The sequence below is a fragment of the Benincasa hispida genome, chromosome 1, assembly GCF_009727055.1.
Source record: "Benincasa hispida cultivar B227 chromosome 1, ASM972705v1, whole genome shotgun sequence".
NCBI lineage: Eukaryota > Viridiplantae > Streptophyta > Magnoliopsida > Cucurbitales > Cucurbitaceae > Benincasa > Benincasa hispida.
The window spans coordinates 62,294,477-62,316,059 of NC_052349.1; the positions used below are offsets into that span (position 1 = coordinate 62,294,477).

At 37.4% G+C, this 21,583-nt stretch overlaps 1 protein-coding gene across 3 annotated transcripts; it reads right to left on the reverse strand.

Annotated features, from left to right (window-relative positions):
• Window positions 1-6,192: 6,192 nt before the first annotated feature.
• On the reverse strand, window positions 6,193-20,726 carry LOC120084442 (probable LRR receptor-like serine/threonine-protein kinase At5g10290). 3 transcript variants are annotated; one of them, XM_039040230.1, is made up of 13 exons: window positions 20,454-20,726; window positions 20,241-20,353; window positions 19,068-19,216; window positions 18,270-18,399; window positions 18,071-18,142; window positions 16,991-17,134; window positions 16,815-16,886; window positions 16,644-16,709; window positions 16,059-16,129; window positions 15,806-15,949; window positions 8,813-9,154; window positions 7,907-8,301; window positions 6,193-6,898 (listed from the first exon to the last, which is right to left on the reverse strand). In XM_039040230.1, the coding sequence occupies exons 3-13, from the start codon at window positions 19,156-19,158 to the stop codon at window positions 6,587-6,589; spliced, it is 1,839 nt and encodes a 612-aa protein (XP_038896158.1). In that variant the 5' UTR covers window positions 19,159-19,216; window positions 20,241-20,353; window positions 20,454-20,726; the 3' UTR covers window positions 6,193-6,586. The 3 variants fall into 3 exon arrangements, with proteins under 3 accessions (XP_038896158.1, XP_038896150.1, XP_038896167.1); XM_039040222.1 differs by lacking the exon at window positions 20,241-20,353 and having other exon boundaries at window positions 20,454-20,725; XM_039040239.1 differs by lacking the exons at window positions 19,068-19,216; window positions 20,241-20,353; window positions 20,454-20,726 and having other exon boundaries at window positions 18,253-18,332.
• Window positions 20,727-21,583: the final 857 nt, after the last annotated feature.

Here is a 21,583-nt window from a genome sequence, read left to right on the forward strand (position 1 = left end):
ACAATCACACCTTTGTAAGGGTCTCAAGGTAATTGTGCGACATTTGTTCTCGCCCTCGAACAAGTCAGTCAATCTAAGTTCGAATAGTCAATGGAACAATGGGTATTTCTCACAACCTCCACCCCCGTTCTTGAGAAAAGGTTTTAGAAACGAGTTTAGAGGAAAAGGTTTCTGCAAACATTTAAAAGCATGTTTAAGCAATGAACATTAGTCGTACAACTAAAAAGCAATAAGCAACAACACGGCTTTATAGCATACGACTCATTGGTATGAGGATATGATGATTAGTCTTACCCCCATATAGTGCATTCTAAACAAAAACACATTCGCGACCCTTGCATATGGAAATGAGCGAGCAGTCACACACCAAGAAAAGTATATAGAAAGTAAACTACCTAGCAAAAGGAAATACATAGAATGAAAGCATAGTTAAAAGAGGTGGAGGCGGACATGCGTCCATGGGCAACACGCCCTGACAAGAATGACCGTGACATTGTCCCCCAGTCAATTGGTTGACGTCCCTATCAACTGACTTTGCTCGAAGTCAGCAAATTGTTGAGCAGTTGCCTTAAGGTCTTCCGTGTGCTCCCAACGAACTTCTCTATCTTGGAGGCTTTTCCATTTCTCTAGGAACTCTTCTAAACCTGGTCCTGGTCTTCCAACTCCGTTGCTTCTTCCAACAAGTCTCTCATTGACTTCTTCCTTTGTCATTCTCTTCGTCCTGGCAGGCAGATAGGTCACCACTTTAGATAAGGTGGGTCGAGATCATCTTTATCCCATTCGGCTGTTTGATCTCAACATGCACAATGGTGGGCGTTGACCATGTGATCACCAAACACTTAACGAGGGGTATCATATTACTTGTGCTCAAGCAAGAATTTCATCACGCTCATGTGATCACCAAACACTTAACAAGGGGTATCGTATTACTTGTGCTCAAGCAAGAATTTCATCCCTAACACCACGTCAAAATCATCCATTTTAACGATCACAAAATCAGCAGGGCCACTCTGATCCCCTAACTTTACGGCTGCTCTCTTTACCATTCCTGTAATAGGCAAGGCCACAGAGTTCACTACTTTTATTTTACATATGCCTCCTTCCCAATTCAACTGTTTGGCTTCTGTTTCGGACATAAAATTATGGGTGGCTCTCGAGTCAACCATGGTACTTTTGGCCGATCTATGGTTGTCCCAAGCATCTACATACATCAATCCACCTTTTTGGGATTCCTTTTGTTTCACCCATACTCTTCTAGAAGGCAGCTACAAATCTTAAGGCCTTAACTAATGGGGTTCCATTTTCCCTGCTTGTATATTTTCGTCCTCTACTAGTTTTTCCTTTCGAGTCTGAGGCTAATGAGGCTTGAAAAGCGTTAAAGGTTGCTTGTTTCAGACATTCGCTCGCCTTGTGCTGCCCCTTACATATATAAAAGGATAGGTGCTGATAAAAATTATGCCTCCACCACGTATTTCCAATCGTCTGCTGAAGTGGTTTGTCATCCCCACTAGTGTCCCTGTCTCCCCCACTATTTCTTAATGGGCTCGAACCATTGCTCTTTCTCCCTCTATTAGAGGATCTCGAGGTTGGCTCTCCTCTTGAGGTTCCTTAGTCAAGTTGAACAATCGTTCGACCACTGTATACGCAGCTGGGAGATCTTGTATTCTCCATTCATACAACTTTATTTTTGCCCACGGTTTCAAGCCTTTGACAAAACAGAAAACTTTGTCTTTTTCAAACATATCTCTTATGTCCAACATCAACCCGAAAAATTGTTTCACATAGTCCCTAATACTGTCAGTATGTTTAAATTCCATAGCTTACGTCTTGTCACAATCTCAACATTCTCGGGGAAGAACTGAGAACGTAATTCTTGTTTCAGTCTCTCCCACGTGTCGATGGTGCACCGACCCTCTTGGATGTCTATGAAACAGGACCTCCACCATAACTTGGCATCCTCTGTGCGAGCTGTTTAGTTCTTCGACACGCTCTTCCACAAAGGCAATAGAGCTCGACGAGCCATCCCCACGCTCGAAACTACCAATTCTCATAACTTTTGCCTCTAGGGTCTCAACCCGTGTTAACAATTCCCTGATGGGTATCCCGTCTAAGTGGTCAACCACCGCATCGATTTCATTGACCTTGTCAGAGACTTCTTGTAACCGAGTTTCTAGGAACTGAACCTGGTCAGGAACCTCTATTAGATAGAGCATTTGCTCTTCTATCTCGACCAACCGGTCAACATGGGACTTGCCTAACTGTTTCATAGCAGACATGATCATAGTTTCTCAACTCCGCGAGCCGACTTGGCTCTGATACCAACTGTCACAATCGCACCTTCGTAAAGGTCTCGAGGCGATTGTGCGGCACTTGTTCTCGCCCTCGAACCAGTCAACCAATCCAAATCCAAATAGCCAATGGCACAATGGGCATTTCTCACAAACTCCACTCTTGTTCTTGAGAAAAAGGTTTTAGAAATCGGATTTAGATAAAAAAAGATTTTCGCAAACGTTTGAAAGCATGTTTAAGCAATGAACATTAATCGTACAACTAGAAAGTAATAAGCAACAACACGACTTTATAGCATACAACTCACTGGTATGAGGATATGATGATTAACCTTATCTCCATATAGTGCATTCTGAACAAAAACACATCTGCCACCCTTGCATATGGAAATGGGCGAGCAGTCACAAACTAAGAAAAGTACATAGAAAGTAAACTACCTAGCAAAAGAAAATACATAGGATGAAAGCATAGTAAAAAGAGGTGGAGGCGGACATGTGACAATGGGTAACACGCCCTGGACAAGCTTGACTGTGACATCCCCAGTTTAATAAATCGATGGAATATCTAATAACCAAATTTGCAGGCAAGAAGAGATCTATGTCAAACCATACTATAAATATATCCTCACAATTCTCAAAAAGATAATTTGAATCGTTTAGCTTCCGTACACTTTCACTCTCTAATTTAAGAAACAAAGTATGTGAAAGTCAAGTACATTTATCGTCTGAATTTTGGCTCTTTGATATATTAATTTGTTTGGTAAATCTTAATTTTAAAATTAACATTTTGAAATTTGGGAAACAAACTAAAATTAAACTAAAAACACAATACTAAAAATGTAACATGTTTATAGACCAATTAAAACTAGATCCATAACTTAAGAGCTAAAATGGTTTTTCTATTTTTCATATTATAATTCGCAAAGTTGATGAGTGCTTCTGCAAATTTTTATCTTTTTATGAAACCTTTTAAGAAGAAAATTATTAATGCTATCTATTGGGTTCCGTTCTACCATTGGTTTACTAATAAATATGTAAAAGCATTATAATATGAATTATTCCAAAGAACAAAGAACAAAAAGAATAAAAAAAGTGCAGGAACCCAACTTTTTGCCGAATATGAATTTAAGGGAAAAAAACAACCAAAATATCTTTAAACAAGTTGTAATATTACTCTAAAACTATAATAAATTTTTCAAAAATATTCTTAAAATAAAAATCCTTAGAATTTGAAACGAAAATTGGTATATAAGATAATATATTGATAACATAGAATAAAAATTTGGATCATCGCATTATTTTAGATCATTCTCATATTGTTTTTAGTTTCAAATTCTACAAAAATAGTTTTGAAGCATTTGTAAAAGTTGATGAATAATATTATAACACTTTAAAATAAACAAAAACAGGCAAAGTTCAATTTTTTTTTTCTTTTTGATATAAATTACCCTAAAAAATTAAAAAACGAAAAATCGATGCAAAAAAGCTTGCGCTGGCTGCAACAATCTATACACAACTCCCGGAGGAAAATGAAATATAAAAAAATTGAAACACTAATGCCAATTTCATAATCTTTCAGCTTATGTGTTAAAATACATATTTAATTCTGAAAAGAAAAACACATTTTTGATCAATAGGTTTTTTTGTCTAATTTTTATTTGAACTCTAGGTTTCAAAAATGTTACTCATTTAATTTTTAAGTTTTGCATTTGATTTCAATTTAGTTTCTAAATTTCAAAATGTTACAATTTTATCTTTGACATTTGAGTTTTGTTTCGATTTAGTTCCTAGATTTCAAGATTTACATTTTTAACATCAATTTTTTTAATTAAATACTCATTTTCCTTCTTTATTGTTAACGTGTTAATAATTAAACAAAATATAATTACTTAAGTTTCACTATTTTTCATCACTTTTAAAATTAAATTTAAAATTTCACCTCATAATTATTTTAAATTAATTAATAGAAATTGAAACCAATGATTAAAATTGAGTATTTGATGAAAAATTGAGGTTAAAAATGTATAATATTAAAATCTAGAGATCAAATAGGAACAAAACTCAAATCTCGGTAAAATTGTAACATTTTGAAACTTAGATAAAGGACTAAATTGAAATCAATAAAAAAACTTAAGAACTAAATGTGATATTTTAAAACCTAGAGACCAAATAAAAACTAGACCCATAATCTAGGGACAAATGTTTTTTTTTCCTTTAATTTTTGTGTTCTATTTATTTATTTATTTAGTATTATTATTTAAAAAAAGTAATTATTTTGAATGATAAAAATACTGAAAATATTTTCAAATGTAGCAAAATATCATTATTTATAAATAATAGACATTGATAGCATCTATCAACGTCAATGATAGACACTAATAGATAATGACATTTTGCTATATTTACAAATAAGTTAGTTCATTTTTCTATATATAGAAATTAGGGTTGACAACGAGGTCGGGGCGAGATGGGGGGCGTCCCCCGCCCTTGACCCCGTGGGGGAAATTCTCCCCCATCCTCACCCCCGTCCCCACCATTTGAAGGCGGGGACGGGGGTGGAGATTCCCCATCGGGGAAACGGGGTCCCCGCAAGGCCCCATTCCCCGTTTCCCCACGAGGATTCCCCTACTAATTCCCCATGGGCCCCATTTTTTTTAATTAAAATTTATTTAAAATTTGATTAAAATTTATTTAAAATTTGATTAAAATTTGGGCTTGACTTTTGGGCTTAGATTTAGAATTTAAATATTTAATATTGGATTCCACAACACTATAAGTCTATACATTATAAACATACATATAAATAAGTTATTTTATATATTATAAATATATATTTATAAAATATTAAAAATATAAATATATCAAATCAAGGTCGGGGTCGGGGTCAGGGCGGGGATACCGTCCCCATCCCCGAACGAGGTCCCGAAAAATTTGCTCGGTTTGACCCCATCCTCGGTCAAACCGGGGATTCCCCGCCCCGATTGAGGCAGGGCCTTGTGAGGAATTTTGCCAACCCTACTAGAAATAGCAAAAAAATCTTATTATTCATTCACTCGTCTACCTTCTACATCTTGTCAAATTCAGATAAATTTTTCCAATAACCATACCATATTAACAATTTAAGAATGCAACTTTTTTTTTTTTTTGCAAAGATATTGTAACTAAAGTGTGGGGTGGGAAATCGAACTTCTGACCTCGAAGTCGATAATACTAGCACTACTCATTTGAGCTACGCTCATGTTGACGATGCAACTAACTTTTTTAAAAAAAAACAAAAGTTAATAATTAAGATTCTATTGTATAACTACTAGGTTTCTAATTTTTAGTTCTAAAACATTATGCTATTTTTCTTCCAATTTTTTAGTTAGGTTTTCATTTTCCCTGGGTGAACTATTACCTAAATTCTCAAATAAAAAAAAAAAGTTTTCAAACAACTCGACTCCATCCGATAATTATATGCTTTTTTATTTTAAAATTTTTGCTTTTTTCTCACAATTTTCTTACCATAGTTCTCTTCTTTTCTAAGTAAAGATTAAATTTTTGGTCAAATTTCAAAAAACGAAAAATAAGCTAATAAAAAAATAACCTTCGTAGTTTTCAAAATTTACGAAAACTTTAAAAACACCCTTGAACAAAACCGTTGAACGGTAGATAATAAAACAAGCAAATCAATAATAAGTGAATAGAATTTTCAAACACCAAAAATAAAAAACCAAATGATTATCACACAGACACTTCTTTTTAGTTTTTAAAACTTCGTTTCGATTTTGAAAAACTCCTACTAAAATGTAGGTAACAAACCAAAGAAATCAATTGGTGCAAATACGGTTTACGCTTAATTTTTTAAAATCAAATAATTATGAAACGGGCTCTAAATTAATCTAATTATCAAAGTTCTGTTCACTGACCAAATTTAGAATCTAACTGTATGAAGGAAACCATACATTTAAAATCCAAAAAGAAAAAAAAAATGATCACTATAACATGACAAATGTTAAGCCAAACATGAAAATGATGACTTTGTAGACTTGGCTGTATTACAAAGTTCAGCCACAACAAATGCTAAATTGGGGGAAAGGGGATTACCGAAAGATGCAGAGCCAAGAAAGGAATGGGAAAGCCAACGGAAATTTACAAACTGGGAGATGGAAAAGCAAGGATTTCTGAACTGGTTAAGTTTGTATAATAAGCTTTTAGGGATGACACCAATAAAACTGACCTAACAAAAATAACTGTAACATGGTCTCATAACCAGAGAGATGAAAAAGCGAGAGAGAGTTGGAGGTAAGTTTGGTACCTCATCTTCCACCAGATAACTGGATTGCATCCTGTCTATGTATAGAATCTTCTCCCCATTCAAATCTTCTCTGCAGTCTCTCGTACTCTTGTCTGCGAGTCACCTCCAAATGCTGCCATTCTTCCCACCTCTCTGCTAATCCCTCTCCTTCGAGCATCCGAACAACTTGTGACATCGCTGGACGGTCGTCCGAGCATGGCTGTGTGCACAGCAATGCAACTTGAATCATCATCTCCACCTCTTGAATGTTGTAGTTATTTAGATTTCGATCGACAATCGCATTGAGTCGTTTCTCCCTTTCTAGTTTCTTAACCTTCATAGCCAAGATGAAATTGGGAATTAGCAAAGGAAATGACTAATGAGGCAAAAAGCAGGAGAATTCAGACATGGTAGTACAAGAATACACAGAGTTGTTTTTTTGTTTTTTTTAGCATAAACATCATGCTGAGTTTGTGATTTTAAGCCTGACACGATTTGAGTTTATCATAAAGGAGGAAGCATATTCACTAAGGGGACATTTGGACCCCCAACTTGCCTTAGGTGGAGTGGGCTACTATGATCCACTTAATATTTGGACCTCCCATTAGGGTTGGCATAAAAAACCCGACGGGGCGGGTCCCCGTTCGGGCTGGGAATGGGATCAAACCGGGGAATTTATTCGGGGTCCCGTCCGGGGATGGGGAGAGTATCCCCGCCCCGACCCCGACCCCGAATTTATATATATATTTTTATCCCCTCCCCAGTCCCCTCTCACTCTCTGCAATCTTTAACAAAACATCCCTCCCTTCTCGCTCTCGCTCATCCCTCCCCTCTCGCTCTCTGCATTCCTCCCCTCTCGCTCTCGCTCATCTCTCCCCTCTCGCTCATCCCTCCCCTCCGTTGAAGTCTGCCACGAATGNCCTCTCGCTCTCTGCATTCCTCCCCTCTCGCTCTCGCTCATCTCTCCCCTCTCGCTCATCCCTCCCCTCCGTTGAAGTCTGCCACGAATGGGGCCCCGCGGGGACCCCGTTTCCCCGACGGGGATGAGGGACAATTTCCCCTACGGGGCTAGGGACGGGGGATGCCCCCCCGCCCCGCCCCGGCCCTATTGCCAACCCTACCTTCCATTATAATAGCTGAAGTTCTCCATCAGCATGACTCACACTTACAGTAAAACTATTTGAAAACCCTCGTTATCTACAATATTTAATATTTTGTAACCTAAACTAAAATAGTCTGCACTCCAAACACAAATTATTATTACTCATACTAGAATAGTCTGTAATCAACTCAGTACCCCTAACAACCTCTTTGAGATATTGATTTGACAAGATTTACTTACATGGTCGAGCAGTAAAACATCGTCTTCTTCTTCTAAGCGTGAGAAGTCGATCGCACGTTGCCCTGTAACAAGTTCTAAAAGCATGATACCATAACCAAAAACATCAGTCCTTTCGGATGATTTTCCAGTAGATAAGTACTCCGGTGCTATGTGACCCATTGTCCCTCGAACTTGAGTAGTGACATTAGTCTTCCTAACATCAACTAACTTTGCTAAGCCAAAATCGCCAACTACTGCTTCAAAATCTTCATCAAGCAATACATTAGCTGCCTTAACATCTCGATGAATAATCTTTGGGTTGCAATGTTCATGAAGATACTCTAAACCACGAGCTGTGCCCAATGCCACCCGTTTTCGAGTAGGCCAATCTAGAACAGCCTCTCCAGGCTTAAGTTCTGCATTGAAGATTACCGTAGAAATCAGTGGAAGAAAGTGGCAATTATTTATTAGTTTAAGATTACAATAATATTTGGCTAAACAAAAGCAAGATAGAATGATGGTCCTGAATGAAAGTATAGAAAAAGGTGACCTACAAAAACGACCTGCAGTCAAGAAAAATGAGATGTAACAAATAACAATCAACTTAAAAGCTTAAGTTGATGAATTGTAATAAATGTAATTATATATTAATACTTTAGCACTGATTATTAGGATGCTGCAATTCCAACATGGAGTTCATAGACAAAAGGAAAAATCTTAAATGTGCGTGTGCTTGTCTATTTATCTATGCATCATGCACGTTTGTTCATGATATTCCAACACATGCTTTAGAGTCTAAACAATATTATTTAATGTGAAAACATTGAAGTAATTTTTCTCAAATAGCAAAATTTATTTTATGTGAACTTTTTGTCTAGAGCAACTATTGCAAACGTAAAATTAAAAATAACCAAAAACACCTTATACCTCGAAGACGGTAGGCAACACTCAAGTTCTGCATAAAAGGATACACCAATAGGCGTTCTGTCTGAGTTGTACAGAACCCAATGAGACGCAACAGATTTCTATGAACAGCTACACTAATCATCTCAACTTCACGCTGAAAAGCAGCATCTCCCCCTGGACTTTCATAATCAGTCAAGCGTTTCACAGCAACTTTGGTGCCATCTGCAAGCACCCCTTTGTACACCTTTCCAAAGCCTCCTTGTCCTAGAACATTTTTCTCACTAAAGTTGTCTGTAGCTAGCTGTAGTTCCCTCCATGCAAATCTTTTCAGCTGACCAAATGCAATTCTTCGATCAACTTCACCTAATTGGAAGATTCAGGGGAAAACAACACTCCTAAGATACAGGTATCAACAAAAATTTTCACTTCATTACGGGGGTATTTCATTTAAGATTTCTTTTTCTTTTTTCTTTTTTGTGTGTGCAAAATGAAAGATGGTTTAGTTAGTATGCAATGATAAAGAAATGGAGCATCGTTTTTTTTCTAACTAAAATGTTCATTTAATCTAAGTACACCTTTTTTTACAAGATGTAGAATAGAAGAATCAAACCTTAGACCTCTAGGTTGATAATACAAGTTCACGTCAATTGAGCTATGCTCATGTTGGCAATCTAAGTGCATGTTTTAGAATTATGATACTTTTGTTGAAATAGTGTTTTAGCCCTAAGGGCGTTTTAGTCTTTTTCCTAGTGTCTACTGTCTAGGGTAGAAGTTATTTATACCTGTCCTATGTTGAGTATTGTGGATCAGAAAAATTAAAAGAATAAAAATTCTCTTATCGTGGTTTTTCTCCCTGATCTAGGGTTTCCACGTACATCTGTGTTTGTTTCTTCTCTTCTCTTTTCAATATGGTATCAGAGTCTGGCGATGAAGCCCTGACCGTCATTGATGAGAACAAACTAGAGACTCCAACAACCTCTGTTGGAACGGGGGGATCCATGAACGCTGAAGTTGCTACAACCATAAGAGAAGCCGTTGAGCATTATTTTCACGCCGCGCTACCTCAACTCCTCAGATCCGTGTCAGATCCGAACTCCAGCCGATGGACTTCCTCAGCAAACCCGACCAATGGAGCTCACAGACCTGATCGATGCACGGATCCGGGCTCCTCCACGACGCACAGACCAACAGAACTCACAGACCCGAACCGGCCAGCGATCGATTTAAGTCTCACTGTCCGCAACCCAGCCGTTCCCTTTCGCACGATTTCTCCTCCAATTCAACGCGACCCATCTGGTTTCCACCATGTTCTTCCTCAGATCCTGCCGATGCAAGGAAAGCCACCTGCCCCGGAAGTTTTTACACAGTCGGACTGCACCGCTCGTGACTACCGATCTTCAGACAAACTTCAGCCTCTGTTTGCGAGTCAACCGCCGGCCCTAGCACACATACCAGATCGATCGTTTACTGTGTGGATGACCCACTCTTCTCAGCCGGTCCAACCAAACCAACCGGTTTAGCCGAACCCGGTCCAGCTGAACCAGTATGGTCAGCCAATTCCCACCCCTTCTTTTGGCCCTTCCTCTAGCCAAAATGAAGCTACTTTTTCAGGGATTTATGGGCAAAACCAACCTATGGAAAATTCTGGTGGAACCGTTGGCTTTGAACGGCAGTTGGCAAACTTACAGCAGCAAATATCGGCTCTTAGATCCACGACAAGTCCTGCAACTGGTTTTCATCCACATTCAAACTTCTCTTTATGCTCAGAAACACCGGTAAATGCTTACTCTACTTTACCTGTAGCAAATATTATGTCTGGTTCTGTGAGAAACTCTGCAGGGATTTCTATTGGTGAGAAACTTAACGGGCAAAATTACTTTTCTTGGTTCCAATTGGTAAGAATGATCCTTGAGGGACGTCACAAGTTCGGGTATCTAACTGGAGAAATACCAAGACCAAACCCCAGTGATCCCCAGGAACGTATATGGAAAGGAGAGGACTCTCTTTTCGCTCAATTCTGATAAACAACATGGAATCTCAGATTGGGAAGCACTTCTGTACTCAGCCTCCGCTCGAGATATTTGGGAAGTTGTCCAGAAGCTCTATTCGAAGAGGCAAAATGCCTCACATCTTTATACCTTGAGGAAACATGTTCATGAGTGCAAACAAGGGACTCTTGACGTAACGTCTTATTTCAATAAATTGTCCCTGTTGTGGCAAGAAATGGATTTGTGCCGCGAAGTCGTGTGGAATTGCCCTGTTGACGGAGTTCAGTACTCAAAGATTGAGGAGGCGGACCGGGTGTATGATTTTCTGGCTGGCTTAAACCCTAAATTTGATGGTTTCCAAAGTCGGATTTTGGAACAGAGACCAATACCATCTCTGATGGAAGTATGCTCAGAGGTCAGGTTAGAAGAGGACAGAACCAGTGCTATGAGTGGCACTAGCATCAACCACTTAGATTCTGCTGCATTTGGGGCCAAGTCTTCGGGACCAGAAAGCGACAAACAGAACGGAAAGTCCCCACCAATCTGTGAGCACTGTAAGAAACCGTGGCACACCAAAGATCAATGCTGGAAGTTACACGGTCGCCCACCGAATGGCAAGCGATGGCTTGCGAATGATAAATCTAAAACCAGTCGGGCCCTTGTCAGTGAAACACGGGATGGTATGTCATCAGCCACCAATCAAGTAGAGTCAAGCATGGTTGGAACCGGCAATGTCGCGCAATCAGGTACTTCTTAGTCCTTTAGCTTCTTGGTTGAAGGGGATGAATCGTGGATTCTTGACTCAGGAGCAACGGACCACCTAACTGGATCATCTGATCAATTTCTCTCTTATTATCCAAGTGCGGGAAACAAGAGAATACGAATTGCAGATGGGTCCTTTGCTTCCGTTGCTGGGAAAGGTCATTTATCTCCTATTCAAGGGTTAATTTTACAGAATGTCTTGCATGTGCCAAAGATATCTTATAATCTGCAATCTATCAGTAAAATAACCAGAGATCTGAATTGCAATGTCGTTTTCTCACCGGACAATGTTTTGTTTCAGGACCTGAGCTCGGGGAAGACGATTGGCACTGCCCGGCACAGTAGGGGGCTCTACTTCCTCTCGAAGGATGCTTCCTCTAGGAGTTTATCTAGCACTTGTTTACTGTCTTCCCTTACTATTTCTGAAACTAATTTCCTGTTATGGCATTTTCGTCTTGGACATCCAAATTTTCATTATATGAAGTATTTATTTCCACATTTGTTTCGTAATGTTAATATTTCATCTTTATCTTGCGATGTGTGTATTCGTGCAAAACAACCTCGGGTGTCTTTTACTTCCCAGCCTTACAAACCTTCCCAACCTTTCCACCTGATACATAGTGATGTATGGGGCCCATCTAATATCACAACCGTGTCGGGTAAGCGGTGGTTTGTCACCTTCATAGATGATCACACTCGTCTTACATGGGTGTTCCTTCTTACGGATAAGTCTGAAGTGACTACAGTCTTTCAGCAATTTTACACCACGGTTGAAACCCAGTTCAATGCCAAAATTGCTATCCTTCGGAGTGACAATGGCCGTGAGTTCGTTAATCAATCCCTCCGTGAGTTTTTAAACTCTAAAGGTATCATCCACCACACCAGAACTCTTGTGCCTATACCCCACAACAAAATGGGGTAGCCAAACGAAAAAACAGTCACCTTATTGAGGTTGCTCAGGCACTCATGATTCCTGCATCCCTACCCTCGTACCTATAGGGAGATGTTGTACTCATTGCAGCCCATCTCATAATCGAATGCCTTCCCGAGTTCTCAAGTTCCAGACTCCATTAGCCCATTTCAAAGAGTCCTCTTCTACCCGTCTTTTCCCAAATGTTCCTCTTCGGATGTTTGGGTGTATGGTGTTTGTCCATAATCATGATACCCACAGTAAATTCGCTCCTAGGGCTAAAAAATGTGTCTTTGTTGGGTATCCGCTCCATCAACGGGGCTACAAATGTTATCAGTCATCTTCTCGAAAGTACTTTATCACCATGGATGCCACCTTTCAAGAAGATAAACCTTTCTTTCCTGTTAGTCCTCTTCAGGGGGAGACTTCGAGTGAAGAGGCTAACACGTCATCCACTTATTCCATTCCTGTAGACTTGTTTCTTAAACCAATTCCTGACACTAATCCTAGCCCACCCATTCCTGACAATTCTATCCTTCCTACAAAACAAATTCCTTGGATAACCTACTATCGGAAGAATCTACGAAAGGAAATAGTTCCCCCTGCTGCTCCACCGGAAAGTGTTCAAGAGTCAGAACCAGAGCCAGCTCAAGGTAACCATACTCCTGATAATAATAACTCTGTTGAAAGTAATGCAGTGAACACTGATGATGCAATGAATCTTGGCAAAATTAGGGAGGATGAGTGTAATGAATTTTCCCCTGATGATGTTCAGGAGACTGAAAATATGCAGCAAATGAATATAGAGGAAAAGGGTAACAAGACCAGTGAAATTGATGCTACCCTAGACTTACCAATTGCTCTACGAAAGGGAACAAGATCCTGCACCAAGTACTCTATGAAAAGCTTCTTATCTTACAGTAGCTTGTCAACAAGATTCAAGACCTTCACCACTAGTCTGGACACCGTGACAATTCCGGGAAATGTGTACAAGGCTCTGGAAATTCCTGAATGGCGAACTGCAGTTATGGAAGAAATGCAGACCCTCAAGACCAACAAAACATGGGATCTAGTTGCTCTTCCTAGAGGTCACAAAACAGTCGGGTGCAAATGGGTGTTCACAGTCAAGTACAAGTCCGATGGGACTCTCGACAGATATAAGGCCCGATTGGTTGCGAAAGGATTCACTCAAACATATGGGGTAGATTACTCAGAAACTTTCTCGCCGGTGGAAAAATTCAACACTATTCGGGTTCTTCTCTTTGTTGTTGTGAACCTAGACTGACCTCTATATCAGTTGGATGTAAAAAATGCGTTTCTAAATGGTGAGTTGGAAGAATAGGTTTATATGACCCCTCCTCCAGGGTTTGAAGCACAGTTTGGGAGTCAGGTGTGCAAGTTAAAGAAGTCTTTGTATGGTCTGAAACAGTCCCCTAGAGCCTGGTTCGATCGCTTCACTACCTTTGTCAAAACCCAGGGGTACATTCAGGGTCACTCTGATCACACCCTGTTCACTAAGAAATCAGCACCGGAAAAGTAGCAGTGTTAATCGTATATTTTGACGATATTATTCTGTCAAGGAATGATTCTGTAGAAATTGACAAGTTGAAACAGAAGATGGCAGAAGAGTTTGAGATTAAAGATCTTGGTTCTTTGAGGTATTTTCTAGGCATGGAGGTAGCAAGATCAAAGGAAGGGATCTCAGTGTCTCAGAGAAAATATACGTTAGACCTTTTATAAGAGACTAGGATGACTGGATGCAAACCTACAAATACTTCGGTTGAGGTTAACAGTAATCTGGTAAACTCAATAGACGACGTCCCAGTGAACAAGGAGAGATATCAACGACTTGTAGGGAAGCTGATATATCTCTCACACACCAGACCTGATATTTCATATGCTGTGAGTTTGGTAAGCCAGTTTATGCAAGCCCCGTGTGAGAGACACATGGAAGCTATTACCCGGATTCTGAGATATCTAAAGTCAACACCTGGGAAGGGCTTGATGTTCAGGAAAAATGATAGAAGATGCATCGAAGCCTACACTGCCTCAGACTGGGCCGGTTCCGCTACTGATAGGAAGTCAACCTCGGGGTATTGTACCTTCGTATGGGGAAATCTTGCTACATGGAGGAGTGAGAAACAGGGTGTTGTAGCTAGAAATAGTGCCGAAGCTGAATACAGAGAGCTATGAGCTTGGGTATCTGTGAGGAAATTTGGTTGAAGAAGGTATTAGTAGATCTTCATCAAGAGAGTCATGACCCGATGAGACTCTACTGTGACAACAAGGCTGCCATTAATATTGCTAATAATCCTATTCAGCATGACAGAACCAAACATGTTGAGATTGACCGACATTTTATCAAAGAGAAACTAGACAACGGTAGCATTTGTGTTCCTTATGTCCCATCCAGTCAACAGATTGTGGATGTCCTGACTAAGGGGTTACCTAGACAGACGTTTGACACTTATATTAGCAAGTTGGGTCTCATTAATATTTATGCCCCAACTTGAGGGGGAGTATTGAAATGGTGTTTTAGCCTAAGGGCGTTTTAGTCTTTTTCTTAGTGTCTACTGTCTAGGGTTTCTCTCAGTTTGGTTATTTATACCTGTCATGTGTTGAGTACTGTGGATCAGAAAAATTAAAAGAATAAAAATTCTCTTATCGTGGTTTTTCTCCCTGATCTAGGATTTCCACGTAAATCTGTGTTTGTTTCTTCTCTTCTCTTTTCAATAACTTCAATTACCATATGATTGAGAGTAAGTTAATATATTATATAAATTATTGAAACTTATATACCAATATGGACATAGCTCAACCGACATACGATATGTGACCTTGAGTAAGAGGTTAGAGGTTCGAATCCTCCACCTCAAATATTGTTGAACTCAAAGAGAAGAAAATCTATATTATATAAATTATTGATATTTATATACCAACTGAAATTTATTTTGGACATAATTGTAATATATAAATACTATATACCATTCACTAATGAATTGATTCATTAGTTAATTTTCAAGTACTTTTAAATATGAAACAAAAATAAAAAAGATCAAGAGATTTGAGGAATGAAATATTTAAATATCCATATAAACATGGATTCTTGATTGATATGATAATTCACAAGAACGTCTATGCTTCAAATGTCAAACAGAAAACAGAAACAAAACAGTTGAATTTCTAGATGCGTGCTTATTCAGTGAAAATACCACAATATTGGCATAAAAGTTTCGGTGGCAAGAATACAATAAAAATTATACTTTAAACTGTATGATATTCTTGAAACCTAGCCTTCACAAGAGATGTTTGCATAGTCCATATAAATAAAATAATAATAGCCACAACGGTTACCTGCAACATCTACAAACACTTCGCGCTTGTAGCTTTTATATCTACCCTTGGACAAGAAAAATAATACTCCGACCAAAAGAAGGGCAACGGTAAACCCAACAATTATTCCAACTATGAGGCCAACCTTGGGTTTATTTGAAGAACCTGACAAGAAGGGAAACTTTCACATTTTGCTTCCAGTCAAGGGGTGATTATGTAATTAAAATATAGGAAAAGCTTTTCTCTAAGCCCAAGGAAAATCTGATCCAATAACCTGAGTTTGTACTGTCTGAAGCACAGGCATGAAGAGACTTCCCGCCACAGTTTAACTTGTTTGCAGAAAAGCTGTGACAAACAAAACAATTCAACATCCTATAAGAAAATAAAATAAACAGTCTAGGGAACTAATCACCAAATTTTCTCCGACCAAGCCAATCGTCCACCAGAAAAAGGTAGTGGTACCATTCTTTTCAGGTCAAACAATCAAGCCTTCATAGAGAGAATGATATAATACACGGAGAATAAAAACAAACAAACAAACAAAAACAAAGAAATGATTCCAACTAAAGAATAAGTCCTAAAGAATAATAATACCATCCTTAACTTTGACTTCAATGCAACTTTTGAACATGTTCAATTTAGCAATGCTGGTCTACAGGCTTCTTACTCTTAATTCTATAAAATACCCATCAACAGCAACATTTTTAGTTTTTATAGAGAAAGTTAAAATATGAAGAAAAAATGACACGACACAAAAGTAAACAAAAAAAGACAACCAAAACAAGTTTGGACTAACAAGTGGGTATGTGTGCACAGTGTTTAGATATCTACCTTGGTAATATTCAAAAGTTCTACGTACTTGAATTTTGGAACTTGAAATAACTGCTGCGGAATTGGACCACTGAGATCATTTGAATCAAGCAGACTGTAGAAGAATCACAATCAAGAAATTTAGAAATGAAATACACTTAGTTAACAGAAACTGAAGTTTTGCAGCTATAGTCTCAGATGCACAATGGAGAAAACTTACAGATTGATCAAGCTAGGAAGGGTTGAAAGTGACTCCGGAATAGTCCCCGTTAGACGATTTTGACTCAGAGTTCTGCTTGAATGATAATACTGACTCATTATCTCAAGAATAAACCATATGCATTGCAGACACTCATGAAATATCCTCAAAATTTGAGATCATTGCTAATTACTTACAGGAACTGTAGTTTCTTAAGATTACCCAGGGACGATGGTATTTGGCCCGTTAGGCTGTTATTTCCCAAATCCAAACTGACCAAATTTGTCAGGTTTCCAAAATCCTTTGGTATCTCTCCAGTTATGTAATTTCCCTGCAAAATCCTGTAGCAGATGAATATATATTAATGAAGGTGTTTTATTGTTCATTGCTGATAAGCAGATGTACTTCAAAAACCAGTTTGAAGAAACAAATTTAATAGCCAAAAAATCACAATATGCTTTAACAATGATACATCTAGTTTCTAACCCTTAACTGAAACCAAACATTAAAAAATAAATAAATAAATAAAATAAGCAGACCAAGCGATGCAAGAAATTATACCATCTAGAGAGTAAAATATTAGGCTTGGTAAATTTCAGGACCTTCAATAATAAGAATACAGTTCAGCAGTTATTAAGCAAGCTTTTACTGCTTCAATGATAGCAGTATGCTTCGGTTTTATTCATCAACAGCTTCGGAGAAGGATTCAAGAGCCCCCCAATCTCTCCCAATTCTCATAAGAGAATCCAAATACAAATAATAGCCAAAAAGATACCCCCTAGTAAACAGTCACATATATATACCTAGCTAAAGCCCCAAACTAACAATATTCTCTTGGGGCCCACACACAGACAGCATTCCCTCTTACGTAACCATCCATCTCCTCTTATGCCTACATGTATAGACTGTCGTAATTGGGAGCCCATCATAGTATAGCTCAGTTGGTTGAAGACTTCTGATCTTCTACATTACAGTTTCTTTGGTAAATCAATGACAAATAGCAAGTTCCAATTATGAAATTTTAACACTACGAATACTTGCAATACAAAACTCTGTTTCACAAACAAAAAGAAGTTTCTATCCAAATATGACCTTAAGTAAGTCTAGGCACCTGGTTTGAAGAATCAAAACTTACTTTCACGGAGAAAAATAATATATGACAACGAAAGTACACAACAAGATGAAATCCAGAAAAGTATAATCAAACTTTCACCATAAATCTCGCAACATGAAGCATTCAGGGCAGCAAGTTTTACATACAGAAACACACTACTCACAGGGTTGAAAGTGATTTTAGAACTCCAATTCGAGGAGACAAGGTTCCAGTAAATCCCATTGTGGACAAGGATCTGAGAAAGTTGGACGCAATGTAATGAAATATCAGCCTTAGAAACTTTTATAATGGCAAGTAAAAAGTACACTACAGCAACAAGGAAGAGAAAACAATGGAAAATAGTACATTTAAGTCTATCTTACACAGAGATCACATTGTTTCCACTACATATAACATTGGACCAAGTACATGGATTGACTTGATTTGGATTCCAGTCTGTGAGTTGATTTGTTGTTGCATTCAATGCACTCCTCAATGCAAAGAGTGCATCACCTGGAGAAGAGCAGAATAACATTCATCAATCAGTCAAACAAGTAGAGTATACCACTACAATAGCAATGATTAATAAATTTGTACAATAAGATATTATAATCAAATTTGATAATAAAATTACATCATTTGGCCATTTAATTTATGACAGAAAAATCTTATTTGTTTGCATCAGAAGAAAAAAGGGCATTACATTTGTTGATAACTTCAGAACATTTTTAATGCAATCCCACAACGAAATCAAAAAAGGGAAAATGGTGAAAAGGAGTCTTCCCCGTGACAAAAGAATACTCTGTTTCATATCAAAAGAAACTGTGAAAAAATAATCAGATACATTTCTCTTATCAACTCTAAGCGATACATGTATACAGTTGTGAAAAATAAACTTCAATTACACAGAAGAATGTCCTATACCACTCTCATTTAACTTGCATATGCAGTATTTGTACTTGCCAATCAAGAAGAAGAAGTCAAACTTTAAATCTCTATTTAAATTGTTCCACTCTAGAATATCAGAACAATCTATAAACATCATGAGGATTAATGAGATGAACAACTCTTAATTCCACATCACAGACCAAACGTTTAAGGTACAAGCCTATGAGCAGCAGTACAACAAGAGACATTTCAATTTCAAAACACCATCCTGAGATGCAATCCATAGTCCATACCTTGAAGATCAGACAGTGCAAGATAATGAAAGCAAGCCAGTATTAGAATTGTAAGATAGAGTTCTCCCATCCTAACTAACATCATTTTCATTGGTCGACGTTATGAAATCCATGCAAAAAGTATGAATAGAGCCATTGGAATGCTATATCTGCAAAGACAACCATCCATAGACAGTCAAATATATTGGAGTAGAGATGAGTATTGGAAGGTAATATTTATTAAAGTATTTGGTACAAGATCTTTAATGAAACTTTTCTCATGCCAACAAATCCTTCAAGAAGACAAGGCCACAATAACAAGGATTGATCAGACTACAAGCATGGCAGTTTAAATCAATGGAACCACAACTTCAAATGGCTGCTTTATCAACTAAATTAGCATCTAGTGTACAACCAGAGCGAGCCAAATGGATTTTTTTTTCTGGTGATATGAAACATACGTGTTTTATCATCAAAAGAGAGAGTACAAAAAAAATGAGAAATGAGATATCTCCACTCACCAATAGGTTACAAAAAAGAGGCCCAATCGGTGTAAATATGATTAGACTTTGGCTATAATTAGAACAAAAAATAAAGAAGAAAGAAAGAAAGAAAAGACTAAGTAGAAGCAAAAAGAGTAACCAAACCCCAAAATACATCCATGTAAGTTTCTTAATCACGAAAAACTAACCGGAACGGGCCAATAATACAGTCAAATAGGGAAAGCCTCAACTCGTATATAAGAGACACAACGAACCACAATTACGTTTCTGAAAATAGCATCTCATGGAAAAACATGATACATTTTGGAAGTACATCATGCTTCCATTTCAAAATTCTTGCCGTTGGAATTTTGTCTCAAACTTTAATAAACAAAAGCTTAGTCAACAATTAAAAAGTTTGATCAATGTAATAACTCTTTTATGAATTTAAACTCCATTATTAAAAATTATGTAATATTATACCAGAAATATATATAATTCATGATAAATTGAATCTTCTACTCTCAATATTTAAGAAGTACCTATGAAACTCTGAAACCAAATCCAGAAGACAAACGAAACCAAACCAAACGCATTTTTTTTCTTTACTTTGAAAATAAATGAAATGAAGTACTTTCGAAACTCCCAAACCAAATCCGAAAGACGAATATGAAACCAAACGCAACTTTGACTTTGAAGTCAAATTAATTACATCTATTTTGAAATTTCTCACTGTCCAACTACTCATCAAACTAATCCTCCAACTCTTATCTCTCAACGGTTCTGCACTTAGCTCTGCCACAAGCGAAATCACTCTCAACGCAGCTTTTATCAAAAAAAACACGAAAGAAATAGCTCAGAATAAAAAATCAAAGCACAGATCAATAAACTCCAGAAGAGAAACGGGAAGATCCAAAACAAGTACCTGTTAAGAGGAAGAAAAATCCTGAAAGTTCGTGACCTATAATAAATCAACAGCGGAAGAACAGGGAAAGGTGAAAAGAAGAGGCAAGGAAGGACGAAGAAGAAGCTCAGAGAAGCAGAATATTAGCTGGAAACCAATTCGTTTGAGTGCTGCTGGTGCGTGAAGTGAAGCTACTGCACATTTAGCAAATCTTCTTCCGCCATTGCTAAAGCTTCTGTCCTTTGGCTTTTTAATTAATGGAGTTTTGTTTATTCTTTTTTTGGATAAAAGTTTGAAAACAAGGGGTTTTTTCTCTTTTTTATTATTTTTCAATGGATTTTTATTATTTTATTCATTACAGTCCATTTCATGTTGGCGAAATGCTGATCTGGCAGTTGTGTGGTCCCCACAGCTAGGGAGTCTCGACCTGTAGATGGTTGACTGATTTTTCTTTCTTTTCTTTTACTTTTTTAATTAATTTCTTCTTCGAATGTGTTATCCTACACGGCTAAGTCGGAGTCGTCCGACATGTTTACTATGGGAAGTGAAAATTCTTTGACTCACAGTTTTTATTGGAAATTAATGACGATAATGTAATTTAATGCTATAATTAACAAACTCTCGTGTTTGACCGATAGTACTAGAAAATTGTGAAAAGCTAAAATGACTCCAATACGTTAATAATCAAGAAGTTTATAGTCTGAATCTTCATTTTTTTATTGTATTAAGAAAATAATAATAATAATTTTTTGGAACAAATTTTATTATTATCATATTTAATCATACTTTCCATTTAGCATTTGATCTGTCACTTGATAATATATTATTTTATTTCATAAATTTTACATAAATTTTATAATTTATTGGCATTCCATGAATGGAGAGAGATAGTACTACAAAATTCCGCTAATTATACAATCGATGTTTAAAATGGATATGTGAACTAAAATTTTGATGACTCAATTTCACGTTTAAAAGATTTATGTCTGTAAATTTTTTTAAAAAAATTTGAAAATAAAGAGAAACCTACTTGGCATCAAAAGGCATTTGAAAAATGTATCTTTCTCATATTAGAAATCGAGCTATTCATTATGTAGCTTGTTTGTTGTCGATTTTTTTTTTTTTTTATCATTTTGTTTCTTCCAATTTAA